Source organism: Danio rerio, chromosome 8 (assembly GCF_049306965.1).
Source record: "Danio rerio strain Tuebingen ecotype United States chromosome 8, GRCz12tu, whole genome shotgun sequence".
NCBI lineage: Eukaryota > Metazoa > Chordata > Actinopteri > Cypriniformes > Danionidae > Danio > Danio rerio.
In genome coordinates, this window is record NC_133183.1 from 34,343,343 (window position 1) to 34,367,579 (window position 24,237).

At 35.0% G+C, this 24,237-nt stretch overlaps 1 protein-coding gene across 3 annotated transcripts in view; it reads right to left on the minus strand.

Moving 5' to 3' along the window:
* Positions 1-24,237, minus strand: part of ipo11 (importin 11) — a 327,032-nt gene that overhangs the window by 221,861 nt on the left and 80,934 nt on the right. For all 3 annotated transcript variants that reach the window (XM_005167156.6, NM_001159661.1, NM_001002302.1), the window contains 6 exons: positions 20,385-20,455; positions 20,064-20,256; positions 19,553-19,705; positions 12,227-12,270; positions 6,704-6,794; positions 524-571 (listed from right to left, as the gene is read on the minus strand). In XM_005167156.6, the coding sequence (XP_005167213.1) occupies positions 524-571; positions 6,704-6,794; positions 12,227-12,270; positions 19,553-19,705; positions 20,064-20,256; positions 20,385-20,455 (600 nt within the window). The remainder of the gene's footprint in view (positions 1-523; positions 572-6,703; positions 6,795-12,226; positions 12,271-19,552; positions 19,706-20,063; positions 20,257-20,384; positions 20,456-24,237) is intronic.

The following is a 24,237-nucleotide window of genomic DNA, read 5'->3' on the forward strand; positions in this document are numbered from 1 at the left end:
CATCCATCCTTTCCTTTTTCTCAACCAACCTTTTGATTCTTTAATAATCCACCAATGTGTCCATCAATCTATTCATCTTTACATCAATCCACTCCATTCTTCATTTTATCCATTATATTTCTTTAATCTATCCAACCATGCATCCATCAAATGTATTCGTTTAACCATTCATCTTTATCCAGCCATTTATCCATATCCATCTTGATCTATTGGGTATTTATCCATCCATCTTCATCCATCCTCCCACTATTTTTCCCATCCATTCGTCCATCCTTTTATCCATCCTCCTATCCATTTTCAAATACATCCAAAAATGAATCAATCACCAACCCTTTCTTCCATCCATCAGTCCACCAAATCTGTTCTTTCATTCATTTCTATTCATCAACCCACCCTCCATGTCGGATATCTGTTTTTTTTATTCATTATAGTGAATCTTGAACATAAAATTTCTTATTTCAGTCATAGACATCACTCATATTTCAGTCAGAGCGAAAAGGTAACAAGAAAAGCATGACTGTACCTGCATCCTTCATGAGCATCTGCACTGGGTCTTCCACATTACTGGGGCCTAAAACAGAGAGAAAGAGTGCATTTAGTGTTGGTCCTTCACTGTCTGCACACAATGTGCTTCAGGCTTTTTGGAAACATCTACAACTCCCACATCTGTATTAACTTTGACTTAACTACTTTGCAAACAGCCACTTTGCAAACATTGCTAAAAGCGTTAAAGCGTGTAATAAAATAGCATAAAACCTTTGTCCCTTTTCCCTTAGCCAATCATAATTAGCCATCCCAAAGTGACAATGAGCGGGTGACACTCCTTATTGTCCAAGTAAAATTATAACCCAGGGAAAGAAAACTCATGAAGCTAGCAAATTACGAGTAGGAGATTAGCTGAGGGGTCATTAACAGAGTCATCCTCTTAATGTGTGCTTTTGTTATTTCACGCTCTGACATACAATTTGCAAAAATAGCACCTGCTATTGTCCTTAATATTAACAAGATATCAAAACACAAATGACAAGCCCCATGCTAAAATCTAATTCCTTATCTCAAAACACTTAAGACTCTTTCAAATGGCCACATTAATATGGCTAAGCACATCATCCAAATTTAATCATGACAGCAAATTTTAATCAACTAATTTACACGAAAAGCTCATTTAAGTCATTCACTAATTAATTAGGGAGCCAGATCAAAAGCAATGAGAGCGTAACATTTGTTAGATGATCCTTGTATTTGGCTTAAAGTGCGAGCCTAATTGCTGCATGCAGCGCTAAACAGAGCTGTAACCCTGGACCCACTTTAGCACATCAGGGTGTGCTTTAAAAAGCTGACATTTGCCCTGTAAGGCTACAATCAAAAAGTCCACATCTAAAGTAGAACCCCAGATGACTCTGTCAGTTTCTCCCCCATAAAAAAGTAGAGAAAACCCCTCATTTAAAAACAAAGAGCTTTGAAGAACTGATGGCTTTGCGTGTGTCATTTGGTGTCAACCCATCCTCTCAAAGCTAATGTCAGCCAGAAGCTAGAAATGACAGAGTACTTCCATGCTGAAAAACTTCAAAAAGGGATTTTGTAAAAAGCATGTGGCATTTGAGCATGTTTTTTTACTGTTGCCTCCTGTAGCACACGAGTGGCTCTTCAAAATATTTCATGTGAGAAAGTAACATGTTAATTAGCATAGATAAAAAGGGACCTGCAGTGTGAACTGTTGGTAAATCAACCGTCAGTTTAAAAATAACACTTGTTTTCACCGTGTTCTCAACTACTCCCACTCCAGATGTGACACTTCTTTTATTATCTACTCTCATTATTAATATAATGACAGTTCATTTAACCAGTGACTTTTTTTTTATCACTAAGTCTTTAATCAGCACATCAAAAGCACTGACTTGTCTAATCTATTCATCGTGTCCTTGAATTCCAGGATTCATGCATGAAAATGCACACTTTTTAGTAATTGATGTAATAAATACATCCCTGCTAGAAAAAAATATCAAAAACTTGAACCAAGCCATGGGTTCACAACACCAATATATTTCTATATACTGTAAATGAATTAATTAAATTACATATAGTGAGCAAACGTGTGAGCCAATGAGTAAAATGAGCCAAAGAGGATTAGTGAGGGAGTGAATTAAAATAGTGAATGGGTAAATCAGTACTTTAGTAAATTAACGAATGAAATATGAGTAAATAAAACAATGAGTAAACATAGCGGATTAGATGAATCAGAGACTTAGTAGTGAGAGAAGTAGTGAACTAGATGAATAAGTGAGTGAATCAGTTAGTGGGCAAGTTAAATGAAGTGAGTGAGTGAGTCAATCAGTGAGTAGCTGCGTCCCAAATGGCACACTATACACTATGCACTCATGCACTCTGTACTTATGCACTAAAACACTCAACAGGATAGCATTTGTATGTAGTCGCATCCCAAATGGCACACTAATGTTTTTTTTACTAAGAGGAAATTCAAACCGTTTCCCTGATGATGTTTGACGGTTGCCAAATCAGTGAAATAAACGACCGATTTATCAATTAATACCTGCCGTGAGTATTGCCGCATTCACCATCGGGAGGCGCTATAATCACTCTCGTAGGAGAATTAAGCTTTCACTATCCAAAACAAAGTTATTCAACATGCGTGTTCGATAGCTCAGCCCCTTCCGCTACGTAAGCAAACCTGCGGTCTTTGAGTGCGTGAAGTGTCCATCATTACACACTTCATTTTAGCGGCTGAATGACTGCATCATCCGGGTAATTAAAGTGCACTTATTATTTTTAGAGTTTTCAGTGTGAACGCACTACTTACACTATTTATACTACAAAATGGCGTAGAATAGTGCATAAGTATGCGATTTGGGATGCAGCTACTGTTTCTCGAGTACTCAAATTTGTATTGATTTACCTGATCAACACCATGTAGGACAAAACGTTGTGCTATGTGATATTAAAAGACTTTTGAGAGCTAAAGTGGCAATGTGTCGATTTTCTTTTGATCTTTTGCTAATTTGTTTATTTTTCATCGAGCACTTGCCTCTGAGATTTTTAGATGTGCGCACATTTCTTTTTTGTTTGCCAAACAAGCAAGTTAATGAAAGTAGTTTGTGAGCGAATCAGTGAAAGAGTAAGTGAATCAATGCATAGAATGAGTGAGAGAAAGAATGGGTGAGTAAATCAGGCAATGAGTGAGTGACTGAATCAGTGATTTAGTGAACTAATGAATTGAGCAAGTGAGAGAAGAAATGAGTGAATCAGTTAGCGAGCGAGTTCTTAAATACAGTGAGTAAATCATTGAATTAATGAATGGAGAGTAGGTGAAAGATTTAGTGAATCAATTTGTAAATCAGTAAAAGTTGGTGAAGTAATGAGCTGATGAGAGAGAGAAGGAATGAGTGAGTGAATCAGTGAGCATGCGAGCGAGCAAGTTAATGAATGTAGTGAGTGAGTGAATCAGTGAGCAAAAGAATAAGTAAAAGAGCTAAATTAATGACTGGAATGAGTCTGAGAAGAAATAAATGATTGAATCAGTGAGCAAGAAAGAGAGAGAGTTATTAAATAAATGAATGGAATGAGTGAGAAGAAATACGTGAGTGAATCAATCAGCAAGCATCTATTTGAGTGAATGAGTGAAAAAATGACAGAATAATTCTGAGTGTTGGCGAATTAAAATCGGTTGAATGAGTGATGTAATAAATGGAGTGAGTGAAAAAAGGAATGAATGAGTGAATCAGTTGAATAAGTGAATTAATGAATGGAGTGAGTGAATCAGCTGAGTAAGTGAATTATTGAATAGAGTGAGCAAAAAAAAAAAAAAAAGAAATGAGTGGCCTGACATCACAATCAATGTATTGTATTATATGAAGCAGTCTGAAGTGTTCACATAAAGTAGACATGATCCCACGATCAAAATCAAGGAGTTCAAGAGTCTGATTTCTTTTATCTTGGCTATGATGACAGTAAATAATATTTGACTAGATATTTTTCAAGACACTTCTATCCAGATTAAAGTGACATTTAAAGGCTTAACTAGGTTAATTACGTTAACTAGGCAGTTTAGGGTAATTAGTCAAATTATTGTGTAATAATGGTTTGTTCAGAAGACAAATAGCTTAAAGGGACTAATAATTTTGACCTTAAAATGGCATTAAAAAATTTAAAACTGCTTTTATTCTAGCCGAAATAAAACATAAGACTTTTCCCAGAAGAAAAAAATATTATCAGACATACTGTGAAAATTTCTTTGCTCTATTAAACATCCTTTGGGAAATATAAAAAAAAGCAAAGGGGGGCTAATAATTCTGATTTCAACAATATATATATATATATATATATATATATATATATATATATATATATATATATATATATATATATATATATTAGGGATGTAACGGTATCAGAATTTCACGGTACGGTAATACCTCGGTATGAATGTCACGGTACGGTATTTATTGAATCATTAACAGGAAAAAACAAAACTTATGAAAATACTCCAAAAAAGTGCCAAAAGTGTCAATGACATACAAATTAGCCATCTATCTGTAAGCTTTGAAACAGGAACTTCAATTTTAATAACAAAAAAATATAAAACCATGTAAAAAAATAAAGTTTCAATTTAGTATTGTTGAAAACTCATCATATTCAACATTTAATCACTCACTCACTTAGATAGAGATGGGTTTAAAGGAAAATTATCATATAAATATAATCTGGTAAAAGCTGGTATCTCTGGGTATTTACAATGTCCCCTGCAACAGAAAAACCCCTCTCATTTGGGACTGAGGTTTCTGGGACAAGAGAGATATGACTTGGCCCAGGTTGACAGCAGTGGGTAACGTTGTGCATTGTCTTTCCCCCACTTGAGAGGACAAGCCATGAGTGAGATAGAGGTCTCATGTCTGCATCAATCTGAACAGTGTGCTGACAACACCGCTATTCAGTACGCGCGCGACAACACAGCTGATAAGAACTCGCGTGACAACACCGCTATTCAGTACGCACGCGGCGACAACACCCGCTTTAGAGTTTTCCAGCTCTTTTTGATCCCCGCTTCTAGCAGCACACTCCATTTCCGCATTACTGGATCTGTAGCGACAACAGAGCGCAAGGGATAATGGTCAAGCATGGGCTGATGGGAATTGTAGTTTTCGCTACCTCCCGTTCGCTTCATTCGCCTGAGCAAATTTTCTCAGAAGACCTATAGTTTTACCGAGTCATGCAACTACAGTAATATCGAAAAAAATTAATATTGCGGTATGACGGTATTTACAATACCGTTACATCCCTAATATATATATATATATATATATATATATATATATATATATATATATATATATATATATATATATATATATATATATATATATATATATAATTTTCCTTTTTTTAGATTGAAAAAATATCTCCAACTAGGGCTGCGCAATATTTTGCAATGTGATCATTCACAATAGTCACAATGCAGGATATCCAATGTTGAGTCTGGATTATAATTGATTATTTCTCAAGTGTTTATTGAGGCCTTTTATTTTAGTTTTTTTTAAGGCCTTTATAAGGACCCAAAAAGCATTCAAGAATAAGAAATTGTAGCATTTGTAATTTTGGAAAAACTAAAAATGATTAATGTTAATTATTTATGCAACGAAGATAATGCAGTATTATTTGACACTTTATTATTCAATTACTGAATATCAGAATACAGTTAGGCCCCGTTTACACTGCCAGTTAAATGTGACTTAATTCCAATTTTATGCTTACATGTGACAGAGATCTGATCTGTTCTATGACCATGTAAGCACAAAAATGCATGCATTCGGATTTCAAGATCGGTCTCAGGCCTCCTTTATATGTTGGAATAAATCATGTGACAATGCGACTATCATGTAAACAGGCACATCAGATTTATTGAGGCATTCCATCTTGTGACAATGTAAAATGTGATGTGTCACTGTAGGACAGGTATGTGGAGAAGCTTTGGCACAGTATATCAAATGTTGGTCTGCTCATCCTAAAAGTTGGGACCCACTGCTCCTCATCAAAGCCCGCCACAATTTGCTCCCACCAGATCTGAGATCTCTCGCGTACCCACAAATTCCTAATTGCCTCAAAATCATTATAAAGTTGGCTTCGCATAATTCGCAGAGCTAAAAGATAAGATTTTCTTCCATCGTGGCTAGTGTGGCGCATATGCTAGAACCCACCTTTACACATGTGCGACATCATGAATTTTATGGCAAGTGTAAACACATAAATCAGATAAGGGTCATAATTGAAAGAATCTGTAAACGGACAGGCAAAAAAATTTGATATAAACAACAAACCAAAATTGGGCATTAAGACCTGACCATGTAAACTTGACCTTAGACTCCTCTGGAAAAAAAACGAAACGCTTCTTATTTAACCGGTTTATTTTTAATTATTGAATTTATCAATGCTTGTAGATATAGAATCATCCCAATCTATCTAAAATTATAAATTCTTTCCAAATAGTTATTCAAGTCATCTAGTGAAACTGTATTTATATCGCAATATATATCACAGAGTTACAAAACATTAGTAAGAAATAAATAAAAAAATGCAATGTTTCTATCTCCAACTATTCTAAAAGCAGTGATTCTTTCATTTCAACACAATCTGTGATGCTAGTCTTGTGAAATTCAAGATCTGAAATCAACACAAAAATAACAAAACCAACCTTGAAGATTCTGCACCATCTCCAGAAGAACGGGTGTCAAAGTCTGACTGTAGTTGTGGAAAATGTCCAAGAAAAGTACTTCTGTGGATGGCTGTAAAACATTGAATGAAACAAAGAGAAACAGAATGAGACAAGGGCATCGGGGAGCATTCAACACATGAACAACCCTTAAACAAACATTTACCCACCAACACAAACACATGAAAAACAAAACGGGGAAAAAAGAACATCTGGTTTTCCAGGCTATCCATCACTCCTGCCAACACAATCAATAGTTAGCATTGGAGGAGGGGTCATGGAGTAAGACCCGACACTGTGGCCTTCAGCATCTATTACTACAAGCTGAGACATTGACCTCCCATAGGGGAAAAAGGAGCTCAAAATATCACACCTTAGGAAAGTCTGTCAAGCTCAACATTCGGCATACATGTCAAATCATATGTTCTATGCCTTCCGGAAACCTGACATAATCAATCGAAAAATCAATAAGGGCAGGTACTTGGGCTATAAAAAGACTTAATTCTGGAACTGAGTTGAAGACTTCAGTTATTCGAATAATTTGAATTCAGTACATAGATTTTAGCTTCTAACAAGGAGGGTGCATGATTAGTCAAAGCCAAAAATCACAGTATGGGCTAGTGCTATTACCAAATCAAAAAGGCTGCAATTTAATTTAATCAATATATACATAGCAGGTTTAGGCGTAAGAAATGACCCATATTTTCTGTGTCTCTGAGCAATTTGCATTGACTTCACACACAGTACATGCTGATCTACACAATCACATCTCTGCATCTGCTTCTATAATGCTCTGGGTCACTTATACTGTGCATTTGGGAACAAAACGTGCACTAAGCATCTTCCCAAACTTGCACTGAGAAGCACTAATAAACTGGCTGATGTCAACAAAAGAGAACCTTTGGGCTATTTTTGCATTTGTTATTTATTATTTGTTAACTATATAATAATATTAAAAAAGAAAAACAAACTTAAAGGGGGGTTAATAATTCTGACTTCTTCTGTGTATATATATATATATATATATATAAACTGAATATATATATATATATATATATATATATACATACATACATATTTATATATACATACATATATATATATATATATATATATATATATATATATATATATATATATATATATATATATATATATATATATATATATATATATATACACTGTATGTACATATATGTATATATATATATATATATATATATATATATATATATATATATATATATATATACACACACAACAGTTCTGTCTGGTTCTTGAATCTGATTGGCTAAAAGCCGTGATATATTTCTGTAATATCAGCACCCGTACAGCCTCTTTACCCTTTGTGTATTACTCCGGCCACATACAGCCAGCAAATAGCAGACACTACAGATCTAAAGTCTAAAAGATACTTGCTCAGCTTTTTAAATGTCAGCTTATGATTTCAATCTAAGGCGGAAAAAAGCAGTTTTTGAGACTCTCCATGTTTGATTTTGTTTTTATATATATCACATTCATAGCAGTGCGATATGGCTGTATTTCAGCACATCGGTATATGTATATATGTATGTATGTATGTATGCATGTATATGTATATGTATATATATATATATATATATATATATATATATATATATATATATATATATATATATATATATATATATATATACAGGGCTCGAAATTGCGACCATTTTGGTCGCATATGCGCCCGAATTTTTATCTATGCAACCTTAAAATATATTTGGGAGCATTTCTGCGAGTGCTTAAAATGTGCTTAAAATGTTCAGGACATGCGCGGATTCGGAAGACATTCACGCAGAATGCATGTCTAAGCTCTTTGTCTGCACTTGGAACGCGAAACGCAGCACTCAGGAATGGTTTAAAACAGTTGTCATGTCAACTTGCTGCAGTAAACAAATCCAAGTCCGTAATGCTTGCCCCGCCTTCGCGCTCTTCTTATTGGCCCAACACTGCTCTAGCACTGAACGCAAATGATTGGTTAATATCAGCTGTCAATCACTCAGCGCCTTCTGGCTTCGGATGACAGAGAGAGCTATTACCGCAAAAAAACTGTAAATCTCTGAAGATGAGAATGAAGATAACACTGACAGATTTTGTTTTAGAAACCATCTAGTAACAAATAATGACACATACTACTAGTGATCATGTGCTGAATGTTAATCCACCATCTACACTTTTCCAAGAGTAGAAGACTTCCATTGTTTTCAAGTCCGCTATGAAAAGTCTGTGGGATGGAATTTTCAGGTAACTGTTTGCCACATCTAGCACAAGAGCTTCTGTTTAATCCTTCATATAATCGCCAGATGCTGTCCGCCGTGCAAGTGACAGCTATGTCAAATTTAACACCACGTACACCATCGCAAACGGGCTTGCACTGAGTAAATTAACATCGCTACTCCTAAAAAAACAGGTATTGCTATTAACATGTATGCATATAATAAGGTACAGTATGTGTCAAAAGCATCAGTGCAATATCAGACAGCACTTGTGAGAACAGCACAGTTATACCGTTAACAGATTCATTCAAGCAGTGCGTGCAGGGCCATTGTTATAAAAATGTATTTTCTTATGATAACAGGATTTAGTTGAGACATATTTTCCTTACGCTAGCATATATATATATATATATATATATATATATATATATATATATATATATATATATATATATATTTTTTTTTTTTTTTTTTTGCTTGTTAGTTTGATTATTGTTGATTTCAAATACAATAAATCTGTTTATATAACACTTGTAGTAACAGTGCTCAGAATTGGTGGGTGCGACTAAATTTTGGCTGATGCGCCTACATTTTTAAAGTTAGGAGCACCGGTGCTACCAAGCAAAAAGGTTAATTTCGAGCCATGATATATATATATATATATATATATATATATATATATATATATATATATATATATATATATATATATATATATATATATATATATATATATATATATATATATATTTATATACATATACATATACATACATATAGACAGAAGAAGTCAGAGTTATTAGCCACCCTTTGAATTTGTTTTTCTTTTTTAATATTTCCCAAATTATGTGTTTAACAGAGCAAGGAAATTTTCACAGTATGTCTGATAATATTTTTTTTCTTCTGAAGAAAGTCTTATTTGTTTTATTACGGCTAGAATAAAAGCAGTTTTAATTTTTTTAACATTTTATGGTTAAAATGATAAGCCCCTTTAAGCATAATTCTTTTTTTTTCCATAGTCTAAAGAACAAATGTTCATGACTTGTGATTAAGTGCTTTGGACTGACGTACAACCCTCGCATTTCCTACAGATCGTTTGCAAGTAGAAAGAAAAAAAAACACCATGTACTATAAGTCAAACACTGTATGCAAGCAAGCCATTTATTTTCAAAATTACCTGAAGGCGAAGCGTTTCGAGGGTATTTCACAGAGTAAGTGACAAATAAACGCTCCTCTCATCTGAGGTTATAAGTTTAGCCAATGTCATTTTAAAGCCAGGATATAAAAGCCACATTAAAGCAGGCAGGCAGATGTAATGCAAATCAAGTGGCATGAGGTTAGTAACAAATGACCCCTGTAGAGTCGCAGCCTCCCTATGTAAATTCCACAGAAATGAGACAGAGCCCTGATTCACTTTAATTCAGTCGCTTTGCAGTTACTGACACTTCTGCTGACCTTGGAAATTCACTTTCCTGGGAGTTGCTACACCAAAAGATGTGCAAATGGAAATTTTCCGTGTGCAAAAAGGTATTTTAAGTTGAGGCAGTGCAAATACAGCTTTTTCAACCAAGTGGTGGGCCATTATCGCCGTTAACGTGCTGCGTTAACGTGAGACTCTTATCGCGCGATTTTAAAAAAAATATTGCCGTTAATCTATTCTCAAAATTGGGTTGGGAGTTGGGTCTATTCTATGCAAGCTATGATGACTTTCATCTTGATATTTTTGTGCTGATGTAAACCTGGTCGAATTGCACTGTAGGTGGCGAGAACGAGTCTTCGAACCTGTGTGTATTCCTAAAAAAAGAAAAACTCTCAAAAGTTTTTCAAGTTTGTGATGCATTTTGGAAACAGGAGATGAGCCCCTGGTCTAATGCGCCACCTGGCTTGAGAAACCCATTCTCAAAGACTTACTTTTAGTCATCATTTGGGTAGCACACATTTTCTGAACGCCTTCGGCAGAATTCAAATGAGCCATTTTAATCTAGATTAATTCCAAGATTACAGATAGAATAATCTAGAGTTTAAAAAAATGTATCCATGCCCACCAACTGTTCTGAAGGTTTTATGCAATATTTTTTTCCCCATAATTCACCTGATGAAAACATGACAAAATTTATTTTGACAAAGTCATACCTCCACAACTCTTTGCCCAATAAGCTTTCAGTACAGGCCACAGGGCTCTCCTATCAATTTGTGCACTTCCCAGGGAAATAATGAATAATTTTACGTACAAATTACATAATGATTTCACACAAAAACAGACATATAGGGCCACATTTTGCATACGAGCTGAAATATTCAAGACGTGAGCAAAATAAAGACTGAAGCTAAAGCCTGTAAATATTATGATGGAAGTTTGGATAATTTGAAAAGCATTAAAATGTTACAAATTGATCTCCTAACATAATTCAAAAACATACACAAAATTTGCAGTGTTTTTTGAATCCCCTCTGTAAAAACTTCTTAATGTACGTAAAAAATAAAATTATATTAGTTTTTTGTTTAATTTTGTACTGAATATATATGCAAATGAGTGCATATTTAATGAAATGTCTCATTTGCATAATCAAATGTAACATTTTAGAAAACTTGCAAACAAAATCTGCAATTATTAACGTTATAAATCAATCCGGGAAGTACGGTGATATCTATAGGTAGGATTGTCACGAAACTGGAATTTGATACCAATCAGTACTAAAATTATCTATAGGTGTGTCCTAAATCGCATACTTATGCACTATTCCACGACATTTTGTAGTATAAATAGTGCATTTACACTGAAAACTCTAAAAAGAAGAAGTGAACTTTAAATACCCAGATGATGCACTTATTCAACCGTTAAAAAAAAAAGTGTGATGATGGACACTTCACACACTCAACGACCACAGCTTTGCCCATGTATCCGAAGGGGCGGAGCATTCGGGCACTGATGTTTGGATTGTGAAAGCAGTACTCTCCTACGAGAGTGATTATAGCACCTCCCAATGGTAAATGCCTTTATACCTATGGCAGGTGTTATTTGGTAGTTTGAACATTTATTTCACTAATTTGGCAACCGTTAAACGTCATCTGCGAAACGGTTTGAATTTCCGCTTAGTAAAAAAACCCATTAGTGTTCCATTTGGGACGACACAACATTCATATACTATGTCATTTGGAATGCAGTTTATCAGTTTATTTTTAACACATTCAGGTGCAGAGTCTCACCTTAAAAACTGACAACTATAAATGAAAGCGTATTTTATAGAAAGTGTTCACTTACCCGCAAGCTATACTTCCAAGAGTCACCACCTGTCTCTTCCACAGCTGAAGAAAGAAACAACAATAAATGCAACTTGTCACAACATACATCATGCACTTTAAAGGGACAGTTCACTCACAAACAAGCATCCAGCTAGTTATTCATCCTCATGTCATTAGAAACCCACTGAAGAATGTGCTGTCCACTCTTTTCAGCATAATGGGGCTGAAAGAGGGACCGAGGCTGTCAAGCTTCAAAAAGCAAAATCATCCTACTTCTGCGCAATTTTCAGAGTGGTCTAAAGCCACACGATTGCTTTGTGACAAACTAGCACAGTTTTGGTCATCATTCACTGATAATCTTCCACTCCAGTGGACTGTTAACCATTCTGACCGGATCATTGAGTCAGTGAGCAGAGTTTTTCTCAAGAACGGACCCTTTTTATGATTCTTTTATGGTGTTTGCTTTTCATTTTGCAGCTTGATCGTTTTAGTCCACTTTCTTTCTCATTATATGGTGGCAAGAGTGGACTGGATATTTTTCAAAAGACACTTTTTATGGTCCAAGGAGAAAAAAGAACACTTCTTAACAACAAACTGGGGGTCATAACGTTTTTTTAAACATTTTGAAGAAAAATGCTGACTAGAGATGCTTTGATTTATACAAAAAAAACAGTAGAACTATGAAATATTACCACAATTTAAAATGACTTTTCTGTGTGAATATTTAAAATGCAGTAAGTTCGACACCCAGTGGTTGAACTAGGTATTGCACTCCTGTTTAAAAACAAACGCATGAGCAGGTTGCCAGGTTGACAACACCAACAGCAGTGTGGCTGACTATTGAGCCTAAAAGCTGACTTAAATCATATTCTAAAAAAAAGCATCGGCATGATTTTAGGAGGCAAATTTTCCATGTTAAAAGGAGTTTTAGTTCTAACCAACACCTGAAATTTATATTTTAGAAACGGCTTCTATTTCTTGCAGCTGAACAACAGAAAACAGAGTTTACCTCAGGTATACCTAATGTGCTTTATTCAGTGTTAATTGCTAATAACGCAAGTTTGAATGCCATTTTACATGAGATTTACTGTCATACTACTTGAAAATCAAAATAAAACTGTGACTCAGTGCAAGCCAACAGTAAAGCCAAATATCAGTGATTCAGCAAGTACATTTAATTATGTTAAAGAGGTTTAATGTGTATTAATTAGATTATAAACCTTACCATATCATTGGAGTGTGGTAAGTGCACTGTTCTGTGCTTCTGAAATGCTTTATTAAAATTTCTGCTGTGTTTTGTCTGATGACAAATTGCTTATCACCAGAAATCTTGTCATAGCACGTTGTTATGACACAGGGTTACAATGTAACCTGCTTACCTGATGTTTATGCTTATAATATTTATGTTTATATTATTTTCTAATAAGTAATCACCTCATGTGAAACTCTGAATTTGCATCTCATTCCAGAGGCTGCTACTGTTCACTGGAGGTCACATTTCAGTTATGGACGCAAACTTTGAGAGCCTTCCTGACTGACTGAGTGACTGAGTGAGTGACTGACTGACTGACTGACTGACTGAATGAATGAATGAATGAATGAATGAATAAATGAATGAATGAATGAATGAATGAATGAAATACGTGGTTTGCAACATAGACAATCTGGGGTGTTGATATATAATTGGCATTAAACTAAACTGGCATTTGGTGGGTTAAATATTCAAAAAAAAAAAAAAAAGACAGACGTTAAATATCAAAATAAATATCAAAATAAATATCAAAATAAATAAATAAATATATATATATATATATATATATATATATATATATATATATATATATATATATATATATATATATATATATATATATATATATAAACAAATACTGTTAAAATAAGAAAGATGATTTTACCGATTTCACTAAAATATTAGGCAACAATAACTATTCAACAGTGGCAATAAGAGGAATGATTATTAAGGGTCACGAAACACCAAAACACATTTTTTAAGGTGTTTACAGTCGTATATATGTGTCCCATACTGCTAAAAACACTATTAGGACACATATTTCACTAAAAAGTGAAAATTGGTTGTTATTGCGTTATTTCGAGCAAATTCGTACTTCCGGTTTGAAAAAATTTTTGAAGCTGCATCACGGCCATGAGATTTTAGCATGTCTTCCAGTGTGTTGACTGGACGTTTGTACCTAGGTGTACCATATTACGTCTCCAAGTGGGCTGCAATAATGCATGAGTAAGGCTTGGTTCAAACCAATCAGCGTGCTCTATTGTGCAACTTCATTAATATTCATTAATGTTACAGTGTAGACGGCAGAGACGCCACATTGTGTTGGCAAAACAAGCGTGCAGTGTTGCTTTCATAATTTGCTTTAGTCAAGTTTTGTTTTCATTTTCTCTCTTCAAGAGCGCAGCTGGAGTCACGTGTGGATTACAGTATTCGCGACAACAATAACTTACGTGTCTATTAACATTGTTTACCTGAGAGCTTTTCTCTTCTGCAAATGGAGATCCGGATTCGCCTGTAGTCTCTTCTTAATAAAGACGCGGCTCTAGTTGCTGGTGATTGTCCTGTCTACAGATTTGGTAAGTGAGCGACCAGTGCTCTTTGTCTATTCAGTTTGTTCGTATAGAACTAACTATTGCACCGAGTGTAAACATGTTAGCACCACAACCAAACTATTACTGCCGTGTAGGATTTTCACCGCGTTTTGTGACCAGAATAACACACGCGGTTTACCTGCCGAGTGCATCTAAGTTACAGAGAAATGCAGAGTTTATTTTTTTCTCTCATTCACCGTGCAGTATTAAACATTGCATGAAAAATACACGCTTACAGCAGTTCCTCGAATCAAAAATCTCGTTTGTCACGAGGGGCATGAATGAATTCCCTGAATGAAAATGCCAAACTGCAGTTAAAGTCCACCATCAAATAATTTGACAAATAATTTGATTACAGATGTTCATGTAAACACAGTCACTTTCTCCCGTGTGTGTGTGTGTGTGTGTGTGTGTGTGTGTGTGTGTGTGTGTGTGTTTTGACTCTGAAACTCAGCTTGTGTTCAAATCGACACTCCCACACCATCCCTCTTTTGCTTCTCCAACACTCCCCCCTAAACAGAGCTGGACACGCCCACTTTTCTGGCTTTTTCCAAAGTAGAGTTGTGAAAACACCCTGCTGAAACGAGGGAGTTTCATGGCCCTTTAACATTTGAGCACCACTAATAATTGAGAAGAATGGATAAGAAATTAAGCAGTTTAAATTATTTATGAAAAACTGCTAAAAATTAAGCTGACATAGCAAAACCAAAAATTTTAAATACAGTGGTCCCTCGTTAATCATGGTAGTTACGTTCTAAAAATAACGCACAATAGGAGAAAACCTGGACAAATTGGGATCCAACTGGCCTCTGTCCATCTAAAAACATTCTGTACTGCACGATGCGCTAATCAGGATGCAGAACACAATGTGCTGTAAAAAATATAGCATGTCAAATTGCACTAAAAAAAATCTGCAAAACTGCAAGGCTGCGACAGGTGAACCACGTTATAGCGAGGGACCACTATTTAATCAAAACATAAAACAGTACTTTATATTGGTAAAAGTAATGTTTTAACTACATACTGTATTTAGCTAAATAAATAAGTCTTAGTAAGGGAAAAAAGATAAAATGTTGCTTTTTTTTTCTTTTCTTTTTTTTACAAACAACTTTATTCCAAACTTTTGACCACCAGAGTAATCTAAACTTTACATTTAGCCTTCACAACTTACAAAACAACACTATTTCAACAGTCTTTCAGAGAAATCCTGGTCCCTCTCCTCATAATCCGATACAAGCAGGTCATAAAAAGCTCTAATGTCGTATCCTCCATCATCTCCAGTCAACCTGATGTTCCTAAAGGTTTGCCATTAACCGTCCAGAACATCTCCGTCTGCTGCCGAGTCACAGAATTAATCGCAATTAGGCCACATTGACAGCCAGACCACTACACGAGCCCCAAAAACTGCCATTGTCTGTGCCAGAAACAAATCACTGGACCAAAACAATACAGATTAGAAAATGACACCGGCTAAGTACAACAAGAGGCTTTAAATTACGGCCAGCTGTATTGAGAGAAGCTCGTTTCTTTGAAAGGAATTACATGTGTTAAATTACTGCAGCAGGTACGGTTCAGTGTGTCTGGTTAACTGACAGGAAAGGGCAGCTTCTTGACTTGAGGATCATGAGTAGTACATCTGTTGTCAGAGCTGCTTTCACCTCACTGACTCATGCGTGCAGGCTGTGCCGCCCTCTTCCTTCACTGACAGGATGAGCCGTATATGTGGTCATCATTATTTAAACTACTGCAACAGTGCGGCTGGGTTTATAGACCTAAAAAACGGATGTTATCATGTATGTCTTAATGTGCAATAATCTGGGGGGAAGCTTCTCTGTCAGTTGTTAAACCTGTAATGTCACTTTATAGGCAAAATATAATGGATCAGAAACCAATAAAATGGCTTCATGGTCAAATTTTGTCAATTTTTTCATTTTTAAAAACCGTGTTTAAGTGCATACATGGATTAAAGTAGCACTTAAGGTCGTTTGTGAGTTGATGCATAAATTCAAGAGAGATGGGGCAAAGACTAGAGGGGCAGTAAGTGGGAATTGTAGAATCCGCAGATGCAGAACCACTGTGGGTCAGTCATCCTTTTCAGTGAAAGGTTCACATCTATGGAACGCCACACCTGTTGATTCAAAGTTACAATCCGAACTTCTAGTTCTTTCTGTGTAGCTGAAAGAATGGTTGAAATATTTAACACAATGCGAACATTAAGTGCTATTCTTTCAGTTTGGTCAGGTTTCCATTTCTCTTCAGTATGCTGATTGACTTACATTTTATGTTTGTGACTCTGTATATACTGTACATGTTCGATGTATTGCTTTTATTTGATGATTTTTTAAAATCCTAACAAGAGACGTGGGCTGTAAATTAACTTCATGCTTTATTCCGTATGTAAGCAGCATTAGTTGTCTTTGTATAACAATGAGTACATTTACATGGACAGCGATAATCCATTTTTGATACAATTAAGACAATACTCTGATTAAGAGTTCACCATGTAAACAGATGATTTTAGGATGTGGAGTTCACCTATATAGAATTTACACCCGATTTTGCAACTGGATAGTCTATACACGCACAGCTGTTTGACACTATTCTCTGCACCTACCGAGTCAGTGAAGGACCACAGTCACCTGCATCACAAAATGCAGAGTTTTTTCCCACCCCATACGGTGTGCAGTATCAAATTTCATTAACACAACACTCTTCCAGCAATTCATACTTGCATTCAATATCTTGTTTGTCATGGATATTGTGTTGACGCAATAACGTTAATCCAGTTAGAGTATGTGCTATAACATGTAAAACTGGATCATGAAAGGAACATTCAAAAAGCAACTCATATAAACAAATTATTCATTTTATTGTCTCATTCAGATTAACCTATTAAGGCCCAGGGTGTTTTTTACAGGCATATTTTTTTATTTCTAATAAGCCCTAAAAGCGATGCGAACCTAATTAGAATAAAACCCAAGTATCATCTTTTAATATGATATACTTTTAGAGAAAAAGTATGTCCATATATGTGGAATCGTGGTCCAAATTTACATAAAACACTTTTTGCTGACTGGTTTTTAATGCATATATAACACATAAAAGTTATTTTGAACTTGCTTTGCCTATAAAGGAGTAAAAACTATTTTTTTTCAACATTTTAAACAGTTAAAAATAGTGTTTTGGGACATATTCTGCAAAACGGTTGCAGGACAACACTGAATGTTTTATATTTTGTTACAGACATACAAAGTATTTCCATTAGCCACTTAAGAGCTAAATTGTGCTGTCCAAGTATGTGGCCCCTAAGCCCTAGGAGTTGAGGGCAAATAATTTGATTACTGATCCATGTGAATGTAGCTAATGTCAAGTGTATTGTCCCTAAAATAATTTTCTTTCGAAATTTTAGAATGGTGATTTTACATATCTGATTGGATTAAGTTTTGTGGGTAAGATTAATTTAAATTAGAAAAAACAACCTGTACGGTTATACACCTAAATGAAACTTCAAGTATCTGTACATCTTAACTAATTTGCATTAGTATACTTTGACAGACAACATTTCATAAACATACAAACAAGTTTTACATAGCCATTGGCTAACACTTAGCAAAAACTATTTGTATAATTAACAAATACAATATTTATTAAGACCATTATATATATAACATAAATGCATATTATATGCATATATGTATATGGATAGATTGATATATGTATATGGATGGATGTATAGTGAGGGAAATAAGTAAAAAAAAATAAAAAGTTGACATGAAACTGAACTGTATTTTGGAAAAACCCAAAGATATTTTAAAAAAAATTCTAAAAAATTAGTTATGTAATAACAATGGAATGACATAAGGAGAAAGTACTGAAATACTGAAACGTATTTAATACTTTATATAAAAGGCTTTTTTGCTGATGGCAGTTTAAAGACACCTCTCATGCAGAGAGGGAAGTCACATGCATTGCTCAGGTGTCACTTGTATATTGCATTTTTATTCTTCCAAATTAATAAATCATATTTTAAATGTCTAAATACTATGCATACTATGTATTATATGCATATAGCTAACGTAAGTAATTGTGTTATACATTATTTTATAATTATGGATTGCACACATGCATATACTTTAGGCATGGGCCGGTATAAGATTCTGAGAGTATGATAATCTTGGATAAAAAATATCACGGTTTCACAGTATTGTGACTACTGCTCCAAAATAAGTTCTTTTTAAATGTCTGGGTCTAAAACAAAAACTTTTTTCCTTTTTGAACACAATATTTTTGATTTTAAGAAACATTTCTAATATTTAAAAAAAAAAAAAAAAAAAAACAGTATATAAAAAAATATGGAACTGTATTGCAGAAAATTTTGACATTTTTAAAACCTTGACTTTTCCAAACTGCGGTATACCTTGAAAAAGGTCATCGTCCCATGTCTAATTTATATATATATATATATATATATAGTTTAGTTTTTTTTAGTAATGTAATTATTGCTATTTTATAGTAAACTAGCTCATTATGTTCCAGCATATAGTGCACATGCTCCTGACATATTCAGCTGTGGCTCTCATCTGGGATTTTAGTCAATCTCTAATATCAGTTCTACTCCCCATCTCTGCTGTTTCTCAGATTAAAAATGGCAAACAGCCCAGAAAAACAAAACAAAAAGTTCCAGAGCTTTAAATATGTCATTGAGTTCATAATTCAGATTTACCAAAGCTCTCGGGGTCTTCCTCCCACATGGTAAGCTCTTCCTCAGTCAGCAGGAAGTATTTGGACACCAGTCTCCTGCCAATCTCCGTCAGCGTTTGGTGTGTGAAGAATGCGGTCTTGATTCTGTGCGCCTCCAGGCTCTCCGGCTTACTGTCTGGAACGCATATTGCAACATCACTTCAGTATACAATTATGCATACAGCAATACTCGGGATATTAGATCATTCATTAAAACGTCTGATGTGATCCCTGCAGTCCATTAATAAGGTAATAAAACATGGAAACCAAAGATGTTTTTACATCAGTGTACTTCAATCTCTATCCAGGGAACCGAAGAGCCAGATATTATTACGAAGCATCTCATCGATTTTGCTCTTGCCCTCTACCAGCTCTGAAATGTCCTTGATGTGTTTAAAGGCTGTTATCCATTTCCTATTTGAAATAAGCTAGAACTTTTAAATGGAGGCTGGCTATGCCAAAGTCGTTACGCAGGCTGCTGATGGGCTTCCTACCTTCAATGTTCTTGGCAGGTTTGTAGGCATCGTTTTTAACGATCATCTTGATGAGGTTCATGCACTGTACAATAAAACGCTCGAAAACAACTCCCTCGCCAGCCTCGGTGAACACATAGCTGACGGCAAACTCCAGCGAGCGCTGAATGAGCGGGATGAAAGGGCACGGGTGATATTCCAGGAAATCCAGCAACTGGCAGAGAGAATGAAATAGGTGACATTAAATCACAGTTTAGACGTGCAGAATGACCCGCAATGTCTCAGCTATAAGTTCCATGATTGCTTCTTATGCACTTGAAGTGACTGAAGTTTTAGACTTACAACTTTGGTGAACAAAATGATGGTTTTCTCAAGCTTTTCTCTGCAAGGACTGCCTGGTCCAACCTGCCGACCTGCAAAAAATAGAAAATAAATAAGAATAAATAAGCTGAAAATGCACAAATCTTTGTTCAGATTTTGTCATTATTTATGCACTTTTAATGACAAAAAGTGGTCCATGTCTAGAAACTTGATCTGGAATGACAGGTCTGCAATATGCCATCAAATTTTATATTTAGGATGTAAAAAAGATTCAAATAAAGTAAAGAAAATGAAGACGTAGTCACAGGGGAAAACTGAACTAGTGCATGGCCTGGAGAATGAAAATTAAGATTTTTCAGTATCCTTTTTCAAATGAAGGAATATGAGGAGTTATAAGTACTGATTGATATCACCATCAAATTCAAAACATATACTCAGGAGATGTGTGGCTTTTAAACCTATTACTTTTCTGTATTACTCCAGGACTAATTGTATCAGTTTATGAAATAATAAAATGTTTAGTGCGGTGCTTTTTTTTTTTTTTTTTTTTACATTACTTAAGCATAGATAACTTTTTACATTTTGAGCATTATAAACTCTAGATGATGGATAGTAAAGCCCAAAGTGTCTTCTTTCCAAATATACACATTTGAAATATAAATTTTTCCAGTGTCTGTACATGAGAAAACAAATATTAAACAGTACAAATTTTTTTCTCATTACTTCATAATGTATAACTTTTCATATTTTTTTTTAGTATGATACTGTCTAGATGGACCATAGCAAAGCTCAAAGTAGCTTCTTTCCAAAGATACATAAACTGTGAATGTAGATCAAATTATTCAGCAACTGTTTTAGTTTGGGAGGGTCATTTTGGAGAAAGTGCCTCTGATGGTGAGGAAAAGAAGGACACCGATAGAGTCTTGGAAAACTTTTTACTGAAATCTTATTTTCTATGCTATCTTTATCAAATTTAAAATATATACTCATGAGACACTTGGCTTTCAAGGCATATTTTTTCTAGGTAGTTACATAGATGTTTCCTTGTGTTTGTATACTGAAAAACAAATATTGAACACAATATTTCTTTCTCATTACTTAAAAACATTACTATCAAATAATAATAAGCTCAACGTGTCTTCTTTTCAATAATACCTAATTATGTTTGTAGCTCACTGGAGTCAAGAACTGTTACTATTTAAAGTTAGGTAGGTGTAAATCCCCAGAAGGGAGTGTTGGCTGACAGGTTAATAAGGACTATGACAAAAAATGAAGATTTCATTTGGGAAAAAACACTATTCTTAGAATTGTTCAGAAATCTTTTTTTTTTTTTTTTTTTTTTTGCAATTAAACTCTCAATTACTAAATTGAATTTACTAAAATTAAATGACTAAAACGCATACCTGTAATTTATCTATATTGTTAACTGTTTTTGCAAATATTCTTCAATGAATCACTCGTTGTATCTTCGATTAAACGAATCATTACATGTACGGTCAAATACTTCAAAGAAACATTTGAAAAAGTTTGCTAACGTTAAACTATTGACTAACTGCAAAATACACTTACATAATTTCCATGTCTGGTACTCTGTGACTTCACACCATGCCATTTTAGAAATAAAAGTCCAATGGTTGAGAATTTGCATCTCTCTGACTGCACATCTGGTATCAATAGGCTTTTAAAATGATTAAAAGCCTCAGTCACAGTATGGAGCCCTGAAAGCACTTTGTGTTCTTATTGCACTTCCGATCTCTGTGAACTATGAGGAAATATCTGGAACTCCAAAATTTGTTACTCAAAAATAAAATATAACAAATTCGTGAAAATTGGATCACACTTTAAAACCTGTCTGAAAGGCGTTTATAAATCAGACTCATCTGAATCTCGAGTACAACTCATTGACTAAAATGATTCGCTCACTGGAGCAGAAGATTATCTGACTGGAAATATATAGACTTCCCGTCTGTTCCTCACACAAAGTCATCTTCAGAAGACTTTAGTGTACACGGTATTAACTTTATGATATTGTTATGGTCATTGGCTTGGCAGCCTCAAACATCATTAGCCTGAGACATAATCAGCAACATTTGTTTAATGGAAAAGGAAGCCAAAATAAAAGCTTCTAATTTTTTTTGTTTAGATTTGAAACAACATCGTTTCATATCGTATCATATAGTATATCATACCATATAATATCTTTTTATATGTAATATTAATATTCCAATAATAATTATTATAATATTCTTTTTTTCATGGCAAAAGCATTGTTCATTAAAGGCAAATAAAACAAATGCAATAAAAACAACAAATAAATAAATAAAAAATATATTAGGTAAGATGTTTAATGTTAAAAAGCCCATATTTTGGGTTTTTGAAAATTCCCCTCCATGTAGTGTATAACACAGCTCTAAGTGAAGAGAAGTATCCAGCTAAGGCTTAAATCTGTAAGAGTACAGTGTTTAAAATGGTTGATTCATCTATAAAAGAGTCGACTCACAGTGCTTCAAACGAGTCGCCTTGATACCGAATCATTAGGTGTTTCGCCATGACGTACGAATGAAACCAAGTTATTCACGTGCACGCGCAAACCCGGGAGATTTCAAACCTGAGGCCCCGCCCTCTGACGCAGAAACCCAGACACACACCCACAAACACAAACACACAAACATGCCGGTCGATTGAAGTCACATTGCAGATGGATATTATCGAGTCTCTATCCAAAGATGAAACCTCAGCATTATAACCAAGCAGTTGGAAACTACTGGAAACTTCTGCAAACTACATGCTACAAAGAACACTTCATCTGCATTTGTTAAAGGAAGGATCAGTAAAGAGTAACTTACTGATGGACGTCAGGATGAGTTTCTTCCTCCATTTCTCAAATGTAAGTACGTGCGATTAAAGTTGTTGCCTCGTTGACTCTAGCTTGCAAATGTATTTAGTTGTGATTTGTTACTTGTAACCGCGTGTACTGTATCAGGTTAACTGGCTATATTCTCTTATCGCGTGCAAAGTCACGTTAAAAACGCGACGCGTGCTGCTTTGATTACGGAGCTCCGTGGACGAGGGTAGTGTGTGTGTGCGTGCGCTGTCGTCCGGAGGTATGTGTGTGTGTTTGTGTGTGTGCGCGCGCGTGTTGTCGCCCGGAGGTGTGTGTGTGTTTTTGTGTGTGTGTGCGCAGACAAGGGCAATGTGTGTGTGTGTGTGTGTGTTTGTGTCTGTGAAAAGAGCAGAGTGAGACAAGCTATGAGATCTCCTCGACAGTTTTTGGAGTTTTGCCTCAATAAAAAAGTTAGTCATCTGAATTTTCAAGTCCATCGACTGTATTTACATTGACCCACTGGCAGCTAAACCACACCTACACTATCGAGCGTGTACGCACTGTGATTACTTTTATATTGCTGATTAGCTATTGGGCATTTCACTCTCTGACCAATCGCGACAGACTGTCATTGGGTCAATCAGCGCAGATTAGCTTCGCGCTAAGGAGCGGTTTGGGAACAAATGAATCACTGGACGATTCATACAGGAGTCGCTGGAATAATTAGGTAAAAATAAATGCAGATTATAAGACCATGAAAGTGTTTTTTGACCTTGCATGCATATTAGACTTTTGTTGGAGACCCTTACAACCAAGATATGACCCTATTTCATGTATAATATGGGCTCTTTAATATATGATGACAGTCTAAAACTTTAAGTGAGTTTACCTTATAAAAAACTTCTGCAGTCATTAAAAGTGGAACAATTCCATAAAATATGTTCAGCAGTAAGAGAAATTGTGTAAAACGAACACAGAGTGTGGTTTTCACCTTTAAAAAAAAATAGCAGTCAGCCTTCTATGTCCAATAGGGCTGCACAATATATCGTT